Raw genomic sequence first — 22,871 nt, forward strand, 5'->3', positions numbered from 1 at the left:
AAAAGTATGAATGCATTCATTCAGCATCCAGTTAAGTATATAATAAGATTTGATTTTAACATGGCATTGAATCAGCAGAGCATACACTAACTGGATTAAAAAATATTTCACTGCCAGAGCCTAAATTTTGGCTCTTTAGAGCATTAGCATGTGGAAAATGCTCTCAGAGATAAAGGCATGAAAGATGGCTGGGAGACATTTAGAGACATTTTTCTTGGGGTGCAAGAGCTCTCAATCCTGATACTCAAGAACCTGGGTAGGGGAGCCAAGGCTTAGCCATCATCATCACAATAATCTCTTCAGCCCCTGTTTCCTCAATGTTTAGCACCTTCCATCCCATTTTACTCAGACTGATGATCATCTCCAGAGGCCAAAGAAGATATGGACTTGTTGGAGTGAGTGCAGAGGAGATCATAGGCATGATCAGAAGGCTGGAGCACCTCCACTATGAATACAGGCTGAGAGAGTTGGGATTGTTCAACCTGGAGAAGAAAAAGCTCTGGGAAGACCTCACTGTGGCCTTCCAGTACTTAAAGGGGGGTTATAGAAGAGATGGAGAGTGACTTTTTACATAGGCAGATAATGACAGAACAAGGGATAACCCTCTTAAACTGAGAGTTTAGATTCAATATTAGGAATAAATTCTTTACTGTGAAGATGGTGAAACACTGGAACAGGTTGCCCAGGGAAGCTGTAGATGTCCCATCCCTGGAAGTGCTCAAGGATGGTTTGATATCCTGATCAACATGATCTAGTGGGTGGCATACATGCCAGTGGAAGGGAGATTTGCACTGAACAATCTTTAAGGTTCCTTCCAGCCCAAACCACACTATGATTCTATGAGACCTTACTGGTGTCTCTCAAATTCATATTTGGCTGAAAAATACTTTGCTAGAAAACAAAGTATTTGGCCTAGAACAAATCTCTGGGGCTTGAAACAGGCTGTGTACAAACCTAAGTGGTGTAGCATGATGCTCATCTTAGTTTTTATTAAATCTTTTGAGTGAGTACTGGATTGGGAATTCATTACTAATTGTTTTTTTCCACTATTAGTTTTCTAGATAGAGGGAAATGAGGCATCTGGAAGAAAAAGAGGAGGCAAATAGCATATCTCCATGCATATCTCCTCTCAGTCCCTGCAGAATGACTTTTTCCCTTTGTGAGTGAGCTAGTTTTACTTCTCATTTTCTTGATTCTAATCTCTGATTAAAGTGCCTGATTCTGAAAATGCCTATGAAGTAGAGAGGCAAACAGGAAGAAACAGTACCTTGCTGTAAAAGCCACTTGGTTCATTTTCTTCACTCCCTGCTCCTTCTGAAGCTCCCTAAACATGTCCTATTTGGGAATATCCTTATTGAAATGACCAACCATCCATCAGCCTCACTTAGTGCAGGGCAGGAAACAAAAGCTTAGTCATGGTCATTGGACAGTTCATTTGAGAAATGAGAGAATAAAGGACTGTAAGCATGCCCAATTTCCCTGTATTTATCTGTTTCTATATTATAGGAGTGTGCAACCAGACCTATTTCATGTTCTGTGTTCCACCATTACTCTTCAGCTTCAGGGAGCTTCAGGAGCTCTACCAAGAGCCAGCTCATCTCCCTGAAAGCTCTGGTCTGGATTCAACACCAATTTAGTTTGATCACAAAGTTGCAGCTACTCCTACTTTGGATGCAGTCACACCAGTGTAAGGACCCTGTGCCAGCATCACTTATGCTGATTTTACACTAGAAAACTAGAACAGTGTATGTATCTTTACGTGCTTTGCTTCTGCCTATTATATAGTGCCTATAGTGAAGCACTATTTCAGACTGTGAAGAACTGAGTAGATATCTTTGCCAAATACCTCAGATTGCCAGTGCTTTCTGTCTGAGTACATACCCTTCACACATCCTTATGAGTGGCAAGTTACATCCATTAAATCCAAATAAATTGTGGGATAAAATACAGTGGCCATAGAGACAAAGGTTTTCCTTAATCAGCTCGTGTGCTGACAGTTGGAGCTGCACATAAAAAGCCATCTCTGAAGCCTGTCAGAGGCACAATTGCTTTTGGAACATGAAGTGAGGTGATGGCAAAGGCCTGAGCCTGTATTCATATTGCTCCCATCAGCAAGACAGAACACAAGCCCATCACCCACTATAGGCTCTTTGAACCCTGTACTGAAAGCTGTCAGTGTAGCCAGAAACCCAGCAATCTCATTTATGCAAAAACAAAAACAGAAAGACAGCTCCTCCTCATGGGAATAAAAATTAGTTCCAGCCAGGCAGCATAAACCCCAGATTGCAAATTACGATGACAATATTTCCTTGTTCAGAAGAGCCTGCTTCATGCCAAAGAAACACCGTTAACATCAGAAACCCTATCCAAATAAATTACTGGAGTAGGCTGCAGAAATAGGGTACAAAAGCAAGTGAGGCTAGGGCCTTCTCTATAAAGAAAGAACCCGCCAATCTGGAGTGGTGTCAACCCACAGTAAAGAGGTGTTTTGTTTCAAAAAGTACACTTTAGGCAGTAGGAAAAATGTGTTACTTGTATCTTGGCAGTGCTCCCAAATGCCTGCTGCACAGAAGACCGTTGATGTAATGATGGCCAGAGCAGAACCAAAGGTATCCCAGCCATTGTGTGACTATAATCATGTCCTCTTGGCTGGATTTATCTCACCTCACTTTAGTAATCTAAGAGATAAGCACCCAGGCTAGGTGCTCTGCCTCGGCTCACTTGTGAGGAGGCATCAGCCCTTCCAGAGAACCACTTAGCTCCTCCCTCGAACATCAGGATGGATGGCCTCTGGATGTGCTCCATGGATTTCTCCATGCTGACTAAAGAGGGAGTCTAGAGCAGAGACTGAGCTCTCAGCTGTTAGTTGCCTTCAGCTGCTGAGACAAGCTATGCCCTCTGTCCTCTCTAAAATGGGATAAAATTTCTGGCTCTCTTGTCCACTTACATGACAAGCCACTGAGTTAGAGTCTCCCTCCCTTTGCATCTGTGTATTGCCTTTGGCTCAATGGACCCTGGCAGAACTAACTATTATTTTTCACAACCCAAAAAGTACACTGGTACTGCCTATTGTATGAAGCACATGAAATTAGAACAATTGAATGAATAGGTTGTTGAACATGTTAAGCAGGGAGATTACCTTCCAGGTGCTCCTATCTCTCCTCTGACACATGGCTGGCAGGGCAGTGGGAAGGCACTGCTAAATTCCTGCACTCTCTCAGCACAGGGATGTGAGAACAATATGATTTTGCTGTGCTGTACAAAGCAAGGACATCCTGAGCACTTCACATCATGCTTTCTTTTCCAAAAGCTGATTCTAATCTGCTCTGCAGAATAGCTACTGCCTGCTGAATTAAAAAGAGTGTCAGGCCAATTTAGGCTTCTTGGCAAACTAACAAGAAAATTTTCAGAGCTCAGATGGAGTGAAAGTCAAAAGAAAAATGTAAATTTGAAAGGAAAACGAAATTTTGCAATATTGCAAACAGAGCACAGTCCTTACCAGTACAAATGAAGACAACCCATCTGGTTCCACTGTCAGAGCACAGAAAAAGACATAAGAATAAATACATATTTGGGATGATAACAAAGGTTCCTGTAGCCACTCTAGCCAAGTATCTTACACCAACACGTAACAATTGTTTAATCTGAGAATGTCAGCAAATACAGGTTGTCTCCCTCAGGCTTTCAGCAATTCACAGCTATCAACTTACTGAATCAGGTGGTTTATCCCTCCAACAGCAAACTGGTCCTCCATGAATTCATCTAAACTCTTTTAAAACCATGTGTATTTCCATTTTCCAGACCACAAAGAAAGGAAAAATAGTTCAGAAATTCCATTATGTATCACATCCTATTTTAAATTTGGTCTGGTCCTATGATAACTGTCTATGCCTATATATTTCTGAATGTTCATGTCATGGAATGGAAAGGCCTAATCCCTGTACTGAGTTAAATCTCAATTTATTGCTATGAAATTAGGTAAGTCTTTGCTATGAGATGCAATCCATGCCTCAGAGGATTGTCTGAATTGATCTCAGAGCACCTGTTAAATATTTCAAATACCTTAATTATTCTTTTTGCATTTAATACTTACAAGAACCATACCCCACTGCAAATAGGTCATTGTACTTCGGATTCCTGTAATGAGAAAATATATATAAGATTGCATTTATTATTTACCATGTAGTTCCATAGCAATGCACAGTGTTTCACACACTGACTTCAGAGTCCATTCTCACAGAACCGACTGCATTCAGTCTGAGGGCTCCACCCTTTGACCATGTACTAGTAAAGCCCGTGACTAACTCATAATGCACAAAAAAGGAGAACATCAGAAGATCAAAACAGCAGATGAAAAAGATAAAAAGACAGACATGTCAATCTCCAGCTTGGCTTATCCATTTCATAATTGTGGAAAGTTTACTTTTAAAAATTGGATCTTTGAGGAAAGCAAAAAGGCAGAAATAGATTGGTTCCCATCTTTCAGTGGCAAGAATTAAAGAGTTTCTAAATCAATAAACTCACTTTCCCTACCAGAAATTAAATTATGAGAGATTCTTCCAGAGACAGCTATCAGTTCATAAATTCATGATCACAACCACAAATCAGGAAGGGAAATTCCCTTCTGACCCAGCTGGTGAACAGTGTATATCCTATGGCAAATACTGGCAATCAGCAATTAGCCATCTACTATGTCTTCTAAAGTCCCTTTACTTGAAAAACATCTACCCTCTCTACAATCTCTTCTCTGGGTGGTAGGTTACTGTAGATAGAGTTTCCATGGGACAAAGATCAGTACTGTTGTTCTCCCTGAGCTCACACAGCACAACCAGTGGTAACAATTTCAGGAAAGGAACATATGTGGAAATTATCTAATACATATTTTCTCTGACTTGCTACTGTGAGTTGACACAATAAACCCACTTCTCTTTCTATTTCTCCTTTCTCATTTGGGTTAATACCTAGGTATTCTAAGCTCTTGTTCTATTCACTAAATGCACCATCACTGCTAAAAATGAGAGTATAAAAATTGAATTAGAAAAGCTAATTCCATAAAGCAATTTGGAGTAATTCTTCAAATTTCAGAGCCATATTTCTTTTATCATTTCCTTGAGACAAGTTTAACAGAAGTACAAACTACTTATTAAAGCTACTTTTTCTCCCAATTTTGCTTCCCATTTTTACTGTTATCTGCAATTCTCTCAGCTGCCTGCTTGATACTCTCTTACATAATACCACAGTGGTTTGAAAGGCAGAAGACAGCAATCCTGCTTTGTCTCTCCACAGATTCTCCTTGTCAAAGCATAAATGTGCTCATACAAACAGGTGAGAGGAGGCCTACCTGCAGGGGAGCACAGGGCAGGGTCTGACTAGGTATGTCTCATGCTTAATGCATGAACCAAGCCAGTTCTGAGGAGGATCAAGCATGTCAAAAAGTGAAAGGACTCATTGTGTTGGTGATAAGTGGGTTTTTTTCACAGTAATAATTACAGCAATAATATCTCAGAACAAAAAGAATAAATTTGCAAGTAACAGTGATCATTTTCGGACTGACCAAATATATAAAAGTAGACTGCAGGGCAAATGCCTACTGCACTGAACTGTGCAAGATCCCAATACACAAATACCTCTCTTCTGGAGGGGAAGAAATGTGAGCGATGGCTGAGATCACTTGGTCTGTTCAGCCTGGAGGAGACTGAGGGGAGATCTCATTGCAGTTAAAAGGTCATTGTGAGGAGAAGTGGAGGGGCAGACACTGATCTCTTCTCCATGGTGAGCAGTGATAGAAGCCAAGGAAACGGCATCCAGTTGCACCAGGAGTGAGCTACTTTGGATCTTAAGAAAAGGTTTTTCACCCAGAGGGTGGCTGGGCACTGGAACAGGCTTCCCTGGGAAGTGGTCACAGCACCAAGCCTGACAGAGTTCAGGAAGTGCTTGGTCAACACTCTCAAGCATGTAGCAGGATTTTTGGGGCAGTCCTTACTGTCCAAAGATGTGGCACATCTATCCCAGTTTTCCCAAGAAAGGACACTTCCTTACCCTGCTAACTGCACTTACTTTTCCCTAGTGCTGCACAGAGCCTGCTCTACCTTCAGTTTCTGCTGAAGGGCACAAGCCTATCACATTCAGCCTTACACAATCTTCTCTGCAACCAGAAGCACCAGGGCCATTTCAGTATTGCCCAAGCAGACGACTGTAATAAATCAAACCCATGTACCCAGAGAAATAGGCCCTGCCTCATAAGATCCTGTTACACTCCATTCCACTCCTCTATGCAACAGTCAAGATCAAGTTTGGAATGAAGACTTACCAGGAGATGGCAGTAACTGCAAGTTTCTTGGTTTTTTCAGACTGGAACTTCCAGAGCGGGAGGAGGGTTCCTTCCTGGCCTCTGAATTCATCTGATGCATCTTCAAAATATTTAAAATCTGAACAAAACAAACAAACAAACAAAAAAAAATCAAGGAAAAGGTCCATTATATAAACCACAAATAAATCAGCGCAGTTCAGTATCAGAGAAGCTTTAAAATACAATCTGTTATTCTCACAGCCTCTGCACAACCCAATTGCTAGTGTAAAATCTGTCTCAGCTCTAAAGTCCTAACTCCAAACCAGCAACACAGCCCTTCAAATGTATTTTATTGAGTCCTCACACACACAGGAAAAATACAAATCAAACTGATCATCAGAAGACAAAGGATTAACAAGAAAATAGAAGCCCAGAGCAAGGTGTGACTTCAGGCTGCTCCCAGAGCTTAAAGGCCCTTCAGGAGGAAGCTGAGCAGAGACAGCAAAACGACTCTTGAAAAATTGCATCAAAACTGAGTGCATTGCTGTGGCTGGTATGTGAGCAAGGATCAGCTCTGCTCTGGCTGCTGTCACGAGCACCTGCATCCAGAAGTGAAGTACCTGCTGAGGGAAGGAAGTGCTACAGGAAGGGCAGGCTCACTTGACTTGCTGTTCCTAGCCAGCTCAGAGCAGGCCTGATGTTGCATGCTTTTTGCATGCCCATGGTCTGATATACTATTTGCCTTGTGTAAGTCAGCAGGTTCCTATACCTTCTCATTTTACTTCTTTTTCTCTATTTTGTTCTGTTCTGTCCTGTCCTTGCTGCGGCTGTAGGTACTTATCTACAGGACTGACACTTCAGACTTGAGTTAGAAGCACCTCTCAGTGAGCCATACCTTGTGCAATGTCATCAAACGTGTTCAGGTTCACCATCCGTTCCGCTATTTTAGCAGCCTTTGCGACCTTGCTTAGAGAATCACTGTGCTGAAAAGAAAGGAAGAGAAAATGTATTTCCTGTCTGTTTACAGCTGCCACAGACCTCAAATGATGAAAAACTTGAGTCCTTTCATCTTGAAAACAGATTAATTTGAAATGTGTCATACCAGCACTTAGTGATACAGGCACTTGAAAAAATGAAATTGCTTTATTATAAATTCAGCAAGATGCCATCCACTGATGACTTGCAGTAACTTTGCTCCTGATTTAGCTCCATACAGGTACTTACCTATAAAGGTATATAAGAGCCTTATCTTTCAAGGTAACTCCTGACAGGATGACCTAAAAGGACACACGTGATTCCTATCCCATCTCCCTGCATAACAGTTCATCAGATTTGATGATGAAATCAGAGGACTTGATCAAGCATGAGCACTCTCATCTCTACCTGGAAGCTCTAAGGTCTTACGCTTTAAGTAAACAACACAGAATTTAGGAGTCCTTCAGTCAATCACTGGGTAATTCCAACCTGATCCATTCCCACATCCATGGAAAAGTGGAGAAAAGCAGGGGCTGCTTGTCTGTCAGCAGGTGGCTGATTCATATGCTTACATACAGAGCCCTGTGGCTGATCACCAAATCTTACTAAACTCTATTCTCAACTATTTTTTCTGAGTGTGCTCTCTCTGTGTTTGTATGTGTGACCACTAGTGAAATCCAAACTGGATTAACTAGAAGGAAGGACAAGAAGTCTAGGTGCCAGCAGTGGGAAGGACAAAGCTTGGAAGTCCACAGACTGTGCTGGACCATATAAATATGATGTAATCACGGCTCTGTGCAATGATGTCAGAATGCCAAGGTATATACAAAGTGCTCTGAGAGCTTGCTGCTCCAAGTACCTGAATCTCCATCCACTTCTGCCCCAAAGCCCCACCAGTGTTTCAAAGCCTTTAATCTTCAAACCCACACTATGAACTGATGACTGCCAGTACAGTTAGATTTCCTTCAAAGTGACAACACTGGACAGAAACATGCCATCTTTGAAACAGCTCACAGAGTGCCCTGAATATGAAAAGAAAAAGTGAAATGGGTTGACCAAACTACACCACACAGTCACAGTAAGAACAAGGAATATGGCTTCAGATTATGTGTGTCCAGCCCTCTGCTTCTTTCCTGCCCTCTGCAGAGACTCAAGGGAAATGGAGTCTCATTCAAAGAGCATAAAATTAACAGGGTTTCACAGAGATGAGAGGACAAAAGAGAAAAAAAATATATAAACTGTTACATTTTTTATAAATCCATGGTTTGCTTACACCTCCAGTAAAGTGTGGAGTCCTCTTTTCCTACCCTAGAAAAAATTAAGTAGAAACTAAGTTCAGAGAAAGACAGCAGGGCAGGGAGGGGATTCTGCCCCTCTGCTCAGCTCTGCTGAGACCCACCTGGAGCACTGTATCCAGCTCTGGGGTCCCTGTACAGGAGGGACAGGGACCTGCAGGAGTGAGTCCAGAGGAGGCCATGAATATGATCAGGAGCTGGAGCCCCTCTCCTATGGAGACAGGCTGAGAGAATTGGAGTTGTTCAGCCTGGAGAAGAGAAGGCTCTGGGGAGACCTTAAAGTACCTTCCAGTGCCTAAAGGGAACCTACACAAAATACAGGGAGGGACTATTTATCAGGAAATATAGTGACAGGATGAAGAACACTGTTTTAAAATGAAAGAGGGCAGATTTTTTATTAAATACTAGGAAAAAAATTCTTTACTGTGAGGGTGGTGACACTGACACAGGTTGTCCAGAGAAGCTGTGGACACCCATCCCCAGAAGTGTTCAAGGTCGGGTTGGATGGGGCTCTGAACAACCTGGTCTAGTGGAAGGTACCCCTGCCATGGTGGAGTGGTTGGTATGAGATGATCTCTCCCTTACAACTCAAACCATTCTATGAATTTATAACACTATGATTCCACAAATTCTACTTTTGGAGGATGTCAGTGGAAACCAGGCTATAAATTAAAAAGAAGCAAAACAAAACAACCTTGTAAATGCAGAAACAATATATTATTCAATTGATTTTTTCATGCAAAGCAGGAAACTCTCCAGATGAATCAAAAAGTTTTAAGTCAGCTTTTCTGTCAGGTAGCTATGCTGTTAACAACACATCCATGACTACCTTTTTGATATTATAAGTGGATGAGAGTAAGTTATTTTCTCTGTCCAGTCTCAGATTTTATTAATTCTGTATGCTGCTGAAATAAATCTCCAGAGGAAGTGCTAGGCCTAATTTTTCCTCTAAAAAAAAAAAAAAAAAAAAAAATCTGTTTGAAACACACTTTTCCACCTTAGGCCAATTCTGAGCTGGCTAGTTCAAATGCAAGGAAAGCTCGTTGGATAACATGTTTTTCTTGTTTATTTCTATGCATAAGTTACTTTTAGAACAGCAGTAATGTTAATTGAATCATATATAAGGTGGATAAAGGGCTGATACTTTGGAAAAGAATGTCTTGGTCTTGCTCTGTAATTCCTTACCACTAATGGCCTCATACTTGCCTCTCAGCAGCTGGCCAGTTGCAATGTGTGACTCCCATAAACTGAAGCATGAAAAAAAACTTCTACGGGTGTGTAACTGCATATCCAGGAGACAAACCCACCCTAAAATCAGTGGATTAACTGCTCATACCTCTAGCAATACACATACTGTGAAGAAGAGTCCCTAGGTTGCAAAGAGAGAAGCACAGTACAAGGCTATTGTCATTTGTTGCCCAGCCAACACCTGAATGCAAACATCAATTGTAAATCCCAAATAAAGTCCCCAGCTCAAATCATGTCAAGCAGTTATTAAATTCCATAACTGTGCTCATCTGCTCATTTTCACTCTTTGCTTGTAATTCTGAGAAACTGCAAACAGAAAATTGAAGGCAGAGGACTCGGTAACAACTCATGCACTCTTTGGGCTGACCAGGAACAGGTGAACAATAATGTTAATTGCAAAAAGTTAATTGCATTCTAAAGTCACCTGTTACATAAAAAATAATAGTACCCATCATCCAAGAGCTTCCAAGTGATATTTGTGGCTGTCTCACCAGGCACATCTCAGACAGGGATAATGCTACTGTGAGACAGATAAGTGAGAAAGAACCTTACATGATTCAGGAATGCATGTTTCTCTGTTAAATATAAATTTTGGTTGGACTTCTTAGGACAATGATCAACAACTCCCATTTCAGCGGAGATTAGAGACTGTTCCACTACAGAAAGTTCCTACTTTAATTTCCTATTTTAATTAATTACATTTAATTTATATTTTAATTTTTATATTCCTAACTGGTTGACATCACCTGTATTTCTGTAGACACTATCCCTTTCCTTAGTAATCCTCTCTCTTTGTTATCCAAATTAGAATCCCTACCTACCTTTGCATTAATAGGTAAACATGCTAAGATTTTCTTGTGTTGTATATTCAAGCTTTCGATTTCTTATGATATTTTCCATATTTATGCAGGTTTGCCATCAATCCTCTTTGAAAAGCAGTGATCAAAATCACATATCCTTGTTCTACTCCCAAAAAGGTATCAGGCCACCTTATAGAACATAAACATCTTCTCTGCTATTCATCACAGAGTAAATTCCAGCAATGGACTTGTGTCTCATAGCCACATCACAACCCACCAACCAACATGGAGTTTTTGGAGAAACACACTCATGTTTCTCCCTGTCATTAAAGATTGTAAGCCTGCTCCTTACCAAAGATTGTTTTGATACTCCAAAATGAAGTCTTGCACTCCACCAGTCCCTCTCAACCTGTAGTAACAGCCACTTTTCTGGTATATCTAATAATTGCCTAATGGCGCCATAGCAATAGTTCACGGAATTCCAGCTAGATTATCTTTCCTCTGCTTTCCTTGCTCAAGAAAAACACAACTTGCTTTTCATTAAAGAAAGAGATGAGATCATTTGGACACAGCCTACCTTCGGTAAATATTCATATTTCATATCTAATCCTTGCTCTGTACTTTTTTCCTCCTTATTAATTCTGTTGCCTCGTGCTGGTAAAGGTCAGACTGATGGTACCATTTTTATCTATCTTTCATACATGTCCTTGTTATGGTCTAATCCCATTGCTTCACCCTTCCTTGCATAGATTCATTCAAAATCCTTAATGACCTGTAGTTTCATGCCTTGCTGTCTCAGGTTGAGAGGTGCAAGCCTGCATCAATTATATTAAGCTTTTTGCATTCTGTTTCTGCCTCAGATACTGTTATTTATAAGTTAATTCAAGAACATGAGTGGGATTATGGATCATGCATGTCTCTGGGTCAGGAGCGTGGAATCATAGAATCATCTGAGTTGAAAAAGACCTTTAAGATCATTGAGTATTCTCCCTGTAATCAGAGCCATAAACAGATGGAACAGCAACAGAAAGAGGAGGATAGGCAGATAGAACTCTTCTGTCTAGTTATCTGTACTTCCACATATTTTCAGCTCAGAAAAATTTCATTTCATTCCACTTTGGTTTTCTGTGTTATCCATGATCTGTGTACTGCCTTGACTAAATACAGAGAAAAAGTTCCAAAGGTTGTATCACTGCTATTAGATGTAGCACACCCTTTCCCTCTAGATCCATTTGAGTCAGAAGCACATGGAGAGATTTCCAGGAGTTCCTCATCACAGTCTCCAGTCAAATACTTTCTATTACTCTAACTTTTATTCCCTCATACATCTTCTTTATAAAATTCTCACCCTTCCTTCTCTTGAAATCCATGGTTATCTCCCTTCCTTTTCTGTTGGCTGCCTCTAGATTCTGCTTTGCTAAAGCATGTCTTTCTTGCTTTTCCTAATTCTCCAGTGCAATGCATAGCTTCATTTCACTTCCTTTGCCCTAATCAAAACTGTCAAGGCTCTCCTCTCCTCTCCTCTCCTCTCCTCTCCTCTCCTCTCCTCTCCTCTCCTCTCCTCTCCTCTCCTCTCCTCTCCTCTCCTCTCCTCTCCTCTCCTCTCCTCTCCTCTCCTCTCCTCTCCTCTCCTCTCCTCTCCTCTCCTCTCCTCTCCTCTCCTCTCCTCTCCTCTCCTCTCCTCTCCTCTCCTCTCCTCTCCTCTCCTCTCCTCTCCTCTCCTCTCCTCTCCTCTCCTCTCCTCTCCTCTCCTCTCCTCTCCCCTTTTTCTTCTCTGCTTTTGGCCATGCTCTTAGATGGATCACATCCTTTCTCTCTCAGTTGTGTGTTCCTTTGACCTCTTATTCAGCACCAATACTGTTTTCTCTCCCTTCCCATTCACTACATTTTCAAATTCTCATGTAATTCTTGCCATTATCTCCAGCTGTGGCTTTAGTTTTTGGATCTTCTCTTTCATGGCCTCCTACCATAGCAACAGCTTCCATGAGAGATCCACCTGTGGTAAATAGCCACTCATTTTATCTTCTTTCCGTTGGGTTAAATGTGGTGCTATCTCAGCAGCTACCATTGTTTTTCTTGCTAAAACACAGCCTGACCAAAACAATGGTGGAAATTAATTGTGGTTTCTAGCCACGGCAGGCTGATCCAATCATCTATGTCTCATGCTTGATGTTCCACAGTTATCTTCCACAACGACCAAGCACAGTTCGGCCTTAAAAAGTGCTCAACTGATAAAGCTCTGTTTCAATGAGCGAGGTGTAACATGTGAGTTAGCAGATCCACAAAACCTACTTCTCCACTTGCTGGCTTGAAATGTAGTTTCTGATGTCTGATTCTGATCAACCTCTAATTTCCATATACCTACATCTGAACAGACATGATGATTGCTGTAAGTCTGATTTGAGCCTTGAAATACTTCAGGCTGCATTTTTCCAGTTAGCGAGTGAAGAACTCATCAGGTTTTCATACACTTCAGGTTGGTTGACCAGCCTTAAGAGGACCTTAGTTTGGGATACTGGCTCTGCATAATGAAGTTTTTCATTTCACTTATTCAATTCATTGACTTTTTGGCTTGCCTCTAAGCACCCTGGAAAGTGTTCAGCATGAAAAGCAAAACAGCAAAGGGACAGATATCGTGAATAACTGGATTTCAATTTCCCATTGTTGTCAGTAGAGTGAGCAGCAGGTGTTTCACAATATAGTTTCATTGGTAGAATATTTACTATATTTTCATTATCAGTTTTTAGCAGTCCATCTGCTGTAAACCTGTAAGTGTAATGTTTACTTGAGGCTTAATTCTCTGAAACATACTCAGGTGAAAGGTTTACTGGTTTTCAAAAGAACTGTGAATTTCCATGGCACAATTCACAGGAATAAGTCTGTCAGAACGTGTTCCTGGTCTGTTTATACTATAAGGTTAAGGCACAGTACTGCTTCGTGGCTAAATCAGCCAAATCCTCTGCAGTGGCATTGGCCATATGGTATGAGAGAGCTAAAGCCAGTTTGAGGTGTCAGCTCTTATTACACATACACAAATATACATATATATATATGTACATAAATAGATAGATATGCATATGTTCACACACATATCTATATATATGTACACACACACATACACACACACACACACATAGACACATATATATGTATGTATGTATGTATGTATGTGTCTTTATTATGTTGATATGTCTACACTTATAAGGAGGAAATTATGAACTCATTTCCATGATTCTGTATGAAGAGTCTCAGGGTTTCTTGCTCCAGTTGTTATAGAAATTATTTCTGTTTGCCTTCTAAATTGTTTACCTTACACTAGGGAAGAACGAAACAGACAGTTAAACAGTAATAGAAAACTTCCTGAACCCCTGGAAAACATTTTGGAACATGAAAAAAATCTTTCAGGGTTGCCATATTGTCCTATATATCCTACACTCAGTGTTTGAAGTGGGATGATATTTTTAAGGTGGAGATACTGTCACTTTGATGGAATGAACTGTTTCATTCCCACATGGCACTCCTAGGCTGCCTGTGACTTTGGATTAGTAGTCAGTACCATCCTCAGAGTAAGGTCACAGCATCAGCTCAGGGCATGGCAGGTATTAGGACACCTGATATGTCGAGAAGCATGCCACTTAAGTACCTAAAATTCGAAAATGTATAAACTGTAAATCTATAAAATAATTAAAAATTAAAATTAAAAAATAGTGAAAAGCATTTTACTACAGTGCTGTACTTTGAAACAATCCTAAATTTCAATACCTTTCAAATTGAAAGAGTGTATGTTTACCATTATCACTTACAATTCTTTGAAAAATGACAGGATGTTTCTACCTATTTAGTTCTTTTATCCCTCACATAATAATCAAAAATGTGACACAGATCACAAAAACCAAAATCTGTACATCTCACCTGGAAATCAGGTTTGAAAATAATATTATGCAAAATCAAAATCCTGTTTTATACAGCACAACAGAAATACTGTTTTGGGAATACAATTTCTAGAAAAAACTAACTTTTGCATTTCCTAAGGATGTTATTTGCCTTCTAAGACAACAAGCTACACAGCCAGCACGATTCATTTTCACCTGACTTGCTCTACAGATGCACCCACCACCACTTTGAACAGCCTTTTTCCCCACATTATGAAACATACCGGTGGCTCCACATAGGATAACTTTCTTCCAGTGTGTGTTTCTTCTTTCTTTACTACCACAGGTTTTGCTTTTTCTTTCTCTTTTGCCTTTTCCATTCTCTCAAGTTCTTCCATATAGGCATCATAGATACACCACTGAGAGACAGACAGAGGCAGGATATATCAGGACCTGATCATATTCCTGAGAATAGCCATCTACACCATCACAAAAATATTATAGTTATCACAACAGGACCACTGCTGCTGGAATTAGCTCAGCTAATTAGCTGAGCTATCTGTCTTCTTGCACAAAAAGTGAAGAGTTGAGATCCAGGACTTTTCAAGCTTGATGGGGCATGTCTTATTTTAAGAACATATTACTGCATTCTTAACAATTTCTTTCCTCCAGCACTCTATTTGCTGCTTTGACTTTGTCCATACCTTAATTTTTGCAGGACTTTGTGTTTGGCCAATTTACCAGTGCTTAATAGAAAATATGCATTAAACATTTGCCTTATGACATTTCTCATGTGGTGCTGGAAAATTAAATTGTAGTTATTTAACACAATTTAAATTTGGACTCCAATTCTGCAGCATATGATCAAATGGAAACTGAGAGCAGCTTTGAATCGTCTGCTATGCCACAAGCCACACATGTCTTACTCAAGTAGACCCAATAATTTCTCTTAAGAATTATTCATTAGTATTGAAATCCTAGTATTGTATCTGAAGCAGGTGTATTTCTTTCAGGACAAAACAAAAGCACTCTGACACATTAGCTTAGGATAGAGAATATGATTCAAACACAGAATATAGAATAGAACATTGGAATAAAGGTAGCAGAACTCTCTAGGGGAAAAAAAACTGCATTGTGTTGTAAATCTGCAGGCAGAAATGAGATGGAAAGATGTTCCAAACATCACGGGAAGGACAAAGAAGATGAGAAAAGTGTGAGAAGGAGTAGAACAGAAAAGTTTGGAATGGGAAATTGTGAGCGTAAGAAAGAACATAAAGGAAAAAAGAGCTGAGGGAAAAAAAGAGTTTATATAAAACATGTTTTAGACCCACTGAAAATTTCAACAATATAAAAAGAAATCAATGCAAAACTTTTCCTCTTAGTTTCCAAACATGTAATGCAAAATCTTAGTCAGGGCTAATTATCTTAAAGACCTCTGTTCTAAATCTCAGGACATCTCACTGTTAGAAAAAAAAAATGGAAGAAAACTCCAACTGGAGGGAGGGAAGATCTCAGGCCAATAACTCTGCAATTTCAGGTTCAGGAATAAAATAGATTACAGTTTTTAAACTGATATAGATACTTTCACTCCTCTTATTTTCTGCAGGAAACATCATTTTTTAAGTTGCTGCCATTATGTTACAGTGTCTTCTCCTTGCTCCTAGGCTCACTGGTAACAAAATGATGCTTCCAATACCAGTTTGATACACTAGTTTGAAACAATGTTTATATCTGTAACAAATATAATTACATTTTACAAATATCTGAGAATCAGCAGAATTAGCTGGATTCCCTTTCCACTGAAAGCTGTAATATATTTCTTGTGTGAAATTTCATCCAAATTATTTTTTTCACTTTTTTAAGGGATGCAGAAAATGCTACAGAGCATTTAATCATGAATAGACAGGTACATTTCTGCTACATAAAACAGAGTCAAGTTTCTTGCAACAAGTCTTCCACGTTCTTTATGCTGTATTTCTCATTTGGTTCAGCTTTGGTCTTCAGAAATCTGCTTCTGCATACAGCTAAACTTAGCAAAAGTAAAAACCCAAGTGCTGCATATGCCAAATCCTTAACAATACTGCAAAAGAGAGTATTTCTCTAGAGGAGCCAGTACCCGGCAAGCTGCAACCCAGCTCTTGCTGAATCCAAAACTATTCTCACCCTGTGGTTTCCCCATTTCCACTCACTTAAGACTCTCTAAAGCAGACATGTCAGGGTGGCTGGCACAAAATGAAACAGTGAAAACCATCTAAACTGAGACACTTAAATACAGAAATAGAAACAGAAATAGAAATAGAAATATGAACCATGAGCAAGTTCACCCATTAAGGCAAAAAAGTGGGTCATACTAGTTTGTTGTCAGATTAAAAACAGACATAAAAGCCACAGTAAAGGAATTCATTCCACTGCAAAGAATGCAAACACAATAATTTGATTTTAACTCTCTCACACATCAATTTCCAAAATATACTCTAAAACAACTTTAAAGATAAAAAGGAGATAGATATAGATATAGATATAGATATAGATATAGATATAGATATAGATATAGATATAGATATAGATATAGATATAGATATAGATATAGATAGATATAGATATAGATATAGATATAGATATAGATATAGATATAGATATAGATATAGATATAGATATAGATATAGATATAGATATAGATATAGATATAGATATAGATATAGATATAGATATAGATATAGATAGATACATAGAGATAGACATACAGATATACATATAGATATACCTGGTTAACATTCTCTGAGAAAGTTTCAATAGGTGCAGGGTCAGTTTGTAATCCTTTTTCCTGAAAAAAAGAAAAAGCATGAAGAAGCATAATCTCAGCATTGAAGCCCTCTCCAGTGCCATAGCTCAGTTGTGGGAACAGTCTGCATGAATAACTTGATATCCAAATGACTCCTAGGGCACTGCACAACACTATTGGTGATCATGCAACTTCAAAAAGATTTTGTTGTGAACCAAAAGAATGTTCATGAGACCTTCTGATTTTTTTCCCACATAATTCAAACATTTCAGTGGGTAATTTTGAAGGAGTTCAAATCGTTTTTTTCACCTCCACCATTTGAAATGTTCTCGTACCAATTATGGTATTAGGTATGACATCCTACCAAGTTTGAAAAGTTTTGTCCTATATATTAAAAGCCAGTCAGATGCAACAGTCAGAACAAAATAATTGAATGGAATGAAACTTATAAACAATTCATCTGATGCTACTGAAATAATATTGTTATCATCTTTACATCAATATTCTGAAATAAATATATTTCTGTGAAATGTTCCTTTAAAAGAACAACATCTTATATAAAAAAACTGTTGTGTCAGAACATTTTTAAGAAGCTGCCTGTAGCATTTCACTGACCTCTGAAATGAAGACATTCTCAGAGGAAACTGAGCATCCTGTACTGCACATAGCAGAACTATGCAGCTATTTAAGGTCTATATTCTGCTTTCAAAGGCAGAATCATACAGAGACACACAAGCTTCTCCTAATAAAATCGTTAGGAAGAAGAGAATATGCAAAGAAATAAGAAATTCCATGGCCTTCACTGCGATTTTTAAACGATGCAGAATCTTAGCTCAAACTTCATAGGGAGCAGCCCACTGCTGGACAAACTCTCCTGAGATCTTCTGTCTTCAGCAGCACAGTAACTCATGTATCTTACTGAGTCCATCATATGTAAAGACATCTAACCCTAGGGGTAACGGCTGTAAGACAACAGACAGGCCCTTTGGGAAATATGCACTCCAACTGTAGCAAGGAAAACAAAATAATGTTTTCTCTGAAACCTGTATGATGTAGGAAAGTGCTTTTTGAGCACGCCATCACGACCCAACATCACCAGGACTGCTCAGCCAGAAGGCCCCACAAAAACATGCTCAGAGGGAATGGCTGTAGGTTCAGCAAAAGGCTTAGGGAGGGAACATAAGGGTTTGGGTCTGTACTTATTGGAAAATGCATGCAGTGTGGGAGGGAGATATACCATGTACAAGAAGTACAAATTTGTCACACTTACGTAAGTTTGTTACTCTAGTACCCATGCTTAATGCAAGAACAAACACATTTGTCCTATAGAAAACTTATATTTCTGCTCCATTAATAAGAATTGAAGTACAAGATCATAAAAGTACACAGCGACAAACAGAAATTGCTTTCAGACATTCCAAGTACTCAGCTGCTACCCTAACACTGCTTCGTACTTTTCCAGATGAGAAAATAAACATGAAAAATATCATATTCAAGTAAAGGCTTATGGATTTACAGTAGCATCAAAACTTTTGTAGGCTCTCCAAGAGTTCATGAGACAAGAAATATTCTGTGTTCTGCCACCATTGCATCACACCAACGTTTTACAGTAGCAAAACCACTAAACCTCTTTTCCTAACAGTATGGACAGATCACAGGATATGACACAAACAGGTGATCTACATGCCCTCCTCCAACCACTGAAGGAAACAGCAACATACCCGCAAAGGATAGTGGTATGTAGTTGAACCTCTCTCAATGAAGTTGAACTGGTTAGCAAGCTTCTTCTCTGACTGTTTTGGGGGAGGAGGCTCTTCTGCCTCTGCTGCCTCAGCTTCCTCAGCTGCCTCAGCTGCCTCAGCTGCTTCAGCTTCTTGTTCCCTCTCTCCCTCTTCTTCAGCCTGCAAAAAAATACAGTGGTGACTCCATCCTGAGAGAACCAGTTTTCTCTTTCCTTCTCCTCAAACTGCTGGATTTCTGCTGCCTAGGGAAGGCAACTGTAACTGAAGACTCAATATTTAAGATACAATTTAGGAGACTTCCAGACTCAGACCAAGAAGATGCTAAAATGATATTTGAATGGGAATATAGACATTCAGGAACTGAAACTGCTTTAAAACAAAACCTGACATGACAGAGATAATATAGCACAGTTGCCTTTGGTAAAATGGACTCATGGAACAGATTTTTTAGAGTCCCATTACCCTGTGTTTTCATTTCCTTGCTAGACAACAAGTTTCACCTGAAAATCTGACACTGTGTGGGTTCTGACAATGTGTGGATAAGAACAAACTTCTCACAGGCTACTCCCTTCCTATCAGCCAACTGCCTTTAAACTGGGCCACTACTTCTTTCCTTCAGTTATGCCTGCTGCTTTCACCCCTTCAGATTTTGCTTTTCACCAATGGACATAGTGTCCAGGAAAATTCCAGATCTCAGGAAGTTACACTTTGTTTTGATATAATATCTGGATAAAGACAGATCTGGTATGATCCCCCTACTCAGCTTCTACATCTGAAAAATGCCAACAGGACCACAGCTGCCCAGCAGAACCTGCACGTTCTCACCTACAGCACTGACAGACATAAAAGAAGCAACCGCAGAAGCAAACACATTTTATAGTAATGTAATTTAAAAGCTAATGCTAAAAATAAAATGGACGGCTCTTAGCTCACTACAGAGAATTACCTCAGCTTCTTCTGTGGGTTCTTCATCTTTAGTCTCTGGCTCTTCAGTTGCCTCAGCAGAAGCCTCCACAGGAGCTTCTTCCTCCTCAACAGGAGCCTGCTCTGATGACACAAAGGATATGTGAATGAGCCCAGAATAACAGGATATCTTATCTAATATTCTAGAGATCCTCTGTGTTCTGGAGCATTGATATACATATGTATCCTTTCCTAATGCTGTCTCATTAGGAAACACAGTAACAAATCCTCATTTTGGAGAACAATTGTTTGCTCAAAACCACAAAAGGTGACAATGGTATTTCTAGAATTCATCTGCAGTACTTCTCGAGGAACTGAAATAAAAATAAACATTTTGACTCAGAGCAAACTTCTGTAACCTATTTCTGATCTGAGTAGCTGTTTCTGGGTATCCCTTCAGCTCCAGACCTTTCTATCCTTCAGAAATGTCTTCAGTTATGTACTAAGAATGTTTTCAAGGCACACAGAAGTTATAACATGACTGTTCTTATTTACATGGATAAAAATTAATATACTAGTCTTGTTAAAGAATGATGGATGTCTACACTCCAGTCACAACCTTGACTGTGTAGCCATGCTATCATCGAGCCACTTGAAATTGATTGGTTTGGAATCTATGAAAAGCACTGCCAAAAATCCATGATTTCATGGCACTGAAGATCCCATTAAGCACTTTGCCCTACCTCAAATCATCATGCTTCATTTGCTAAGTGTAAAATAAAGGAGGGACTGATCCTCAGAAGATCCAAGTAAGAACTATTCTCAAGAGCTTGCTCACCCAGTGTTGTTGTTGTGCCTGGCACTTACCACCTTGACAGAACACTCATCCCCCTTCACAAACAGCAGAAATACAATTAAATCAGTAGCCAATACATCCTCCCCCACTGAAAATTAGGACCTAGAACTCTTTACTAATAACTGGGCTTTCAGTCTCTGGTCAGTGTATCAGAACACCTAAGAGTGTTGATAGTAGCTCAGATCAAAGGTCCAAGTAGTTCAGGGCTTTGTATCTCACATTGTCTGAAAGTAGATATCTTGGTAAGAATTCAAGAATTGATCATGCATCTGCTAGTTTCCTGAATAATCACCCAGATTCCAAACATTTCTTCTTTAATACTTTAAATAATGCCTGAAACTTTCAAAACAGGCTAAGTAGTTTTGACATTAATGGCAGCAAAAGACATTTAAAAGACACCAAATAACTGAAAATTTCAGTCTTAGTCCTCAAATTACTCAAAAAACACACACCATTTTCTAGTCTGCAGCAAACATCTGGCTGATTACTTTTCTAATTTTGACTGCCAGCAAGAATGCAAACCAAAGTAGGAGCCGTTTAATTCTACAGTAATGCAGCATGACCATTCCATTGTGTTGAATAAGAGGAACCAGTGCCTATCTGAAAATTATTGTGATTTCAGACAAGAAAGCTACCTGCTTCAGTGCTTGATCGGATACTCTGGCGTCTGCCTTCATCTGAATCTTTGTGTATCAAATATCCATTCAAAGTCAAGTGAATGGTTGTTTGATCCATATCATCCACTAGCTTGTATGCTCGTTCCTACAAAACAAAAACCCAACAAATCATAGAATCACAGAATCATAGAATCCTGGAATGGTTTAGGCTATAAGAGATCTTAAAGAAAATCTTGTTGTAACCTCCCTGCCCTCTACAGGGACACCTTTCCCTAGCCTAAAAGTTGCTTAGAGCCCCATCCAACTTGGCTTTGAACACTCCCAGGGTTTCAGAATCCATAATTTTTCTGGGCAACCTGCTCCAATGCCTCACCATCTTCACAGTAAACAACATCTCGATCTGTATTATTTAGTTTGAGCTGCACCTATAAGCAACTGGAAGCCACCAAAGAACACATGTGCTTCAATAGCTTCTTCTTGCATATTTAATTGCTTACTATGTTAATCACAGCATAGCACTGAACCCACTTCAGTCATTGTAGAGAATTTGAAGATATGGATTACTGATTGCCTGTCTATATACCATAAACATGGAAAACTCCAGCTCCAAATAGAAGAGAAGTGCTTTATTTGATTCATCAAGACTGATTTCCTTTCTCTGGAATCATGTAATGGTTGGTGAAACAAGTAAAGAAGCACAAAGGTGATACAGTCTTGGGAATATTTTGCTTGGTTTTCTCTTCCCTTAGATGTTTGGTTTTGACAGGGATAATTTTCTTCACAGTAGCTACTGTGGGGCTGTAGTTTGGATTTGTGCTGAAAACAGTGCTGATAACCACAGGGATGTTTGGGTTATTGCTGAGCAGCACTTGCACAGAGTTCTGTTCCCCACCCACCTCACCACTAACTCACCCATCTAACCACAAGGATATTCCATACCATATGGTACCATGCTTAGCGTATAAATCTGGGGGAAGAAGAATGCTGGGGGCAAGAAGAAGAATGGGGGGATGTTTGGAATGATGAGGTGTATCTTACCAAGTAACCATTAAATGACAGGGAGCACTGCTTTCCTAGGGATTGCTGAACATCTGCCTCAAGTGGTGAACTAATTCCTCATTCTGCTTTGCACAGCTTTTGCTTTCCTTATTAAACTGTCTTCATGCCAACCCATAAGTTTTCTCACTTCTACTCCTCTGATTCTCTCCCTTGTCCTACCATGGGAGAATGAGTGAATGGTTGTATGGGGCTTAGAGGCCAGCTGGGATTAAACCAGGACACCTGCCTAAAGTTGGGAATAATTCAATGCCAGAGTTGGAGGAGCTGTCCCCATGCCCTTTCTTTCAGAGTGTATAATCCTTCCCAGGCAGGAGTGGAAGGCAAAGGCATCACTCCACCCATGTGATTGCCTGTGATGCTGGCTGTATTTGGTAGAGGGAGAAGGCTGCTCCAGGGTAACACAGTATGTGCCCTGCACATATAAATGTGAATG

The 22,871-nt window shown here is 39.8% G+C and overlaps 1 protein-coding gene across 1 annotated transcript in view; it reads right to left on the reverse strand.

Annotated features, from left to right (window-relative positions):
* The window catches only part of DNAI1 (dynein axonemal intermediate chain 1), a 136,428-nt gene that overhangs the window by 99,092 nt on the left and 14,465 nt on the right, over positions 1-22,871 (reverse strand). The window contains exons 5-12 of the mRNA XM_056513014.1: positions 21,398-21,524; positions 19,950-20,050; positions 18,983-19,162; positions 17,244-17,303; positions 14,764-14,898; positions 7,185-7,272; positions 6,311-6,428; positions 4,094-4,137 (exon numbers count right to left, since the gene is read on the reverse strand). Coding sequence (XP_056368989.1) covers positions 4,094-4,137; positions 6,311-6,428; positions 7,185-7,272; positions 14,764-14,898; positions 17,244-17,303; positions 18,983-19,162; positions 19,950-20,050; positions 21,398-21,524 — 853 coding nt within the window. The remainder of the gene's footprint in view (positions 1-4,093; positions 4,138-6,310; positions 6,429-7,184; positions 7,273-14,763; positions 14,899-17,243; positions 17,304-18,982; positions 19,163-19,949; positions 20,051-21,397; positions 21,525-22,871) is intronic.

This window comes from Oenanthe melanoleuca, chromosome Z, assembly GCF_029582105.1.
Source record: "Oenanthe melanoleuca isolate GR-GAL-2019-014 chromosome Z, OMel1.0, whole genome shotgun sequence".
NCBI lineage: Eukaryota > Metazoa > Chordata > Aves > Passeriformes > Muscicapidae > Oenanthe > Oenanthe melanoleuca.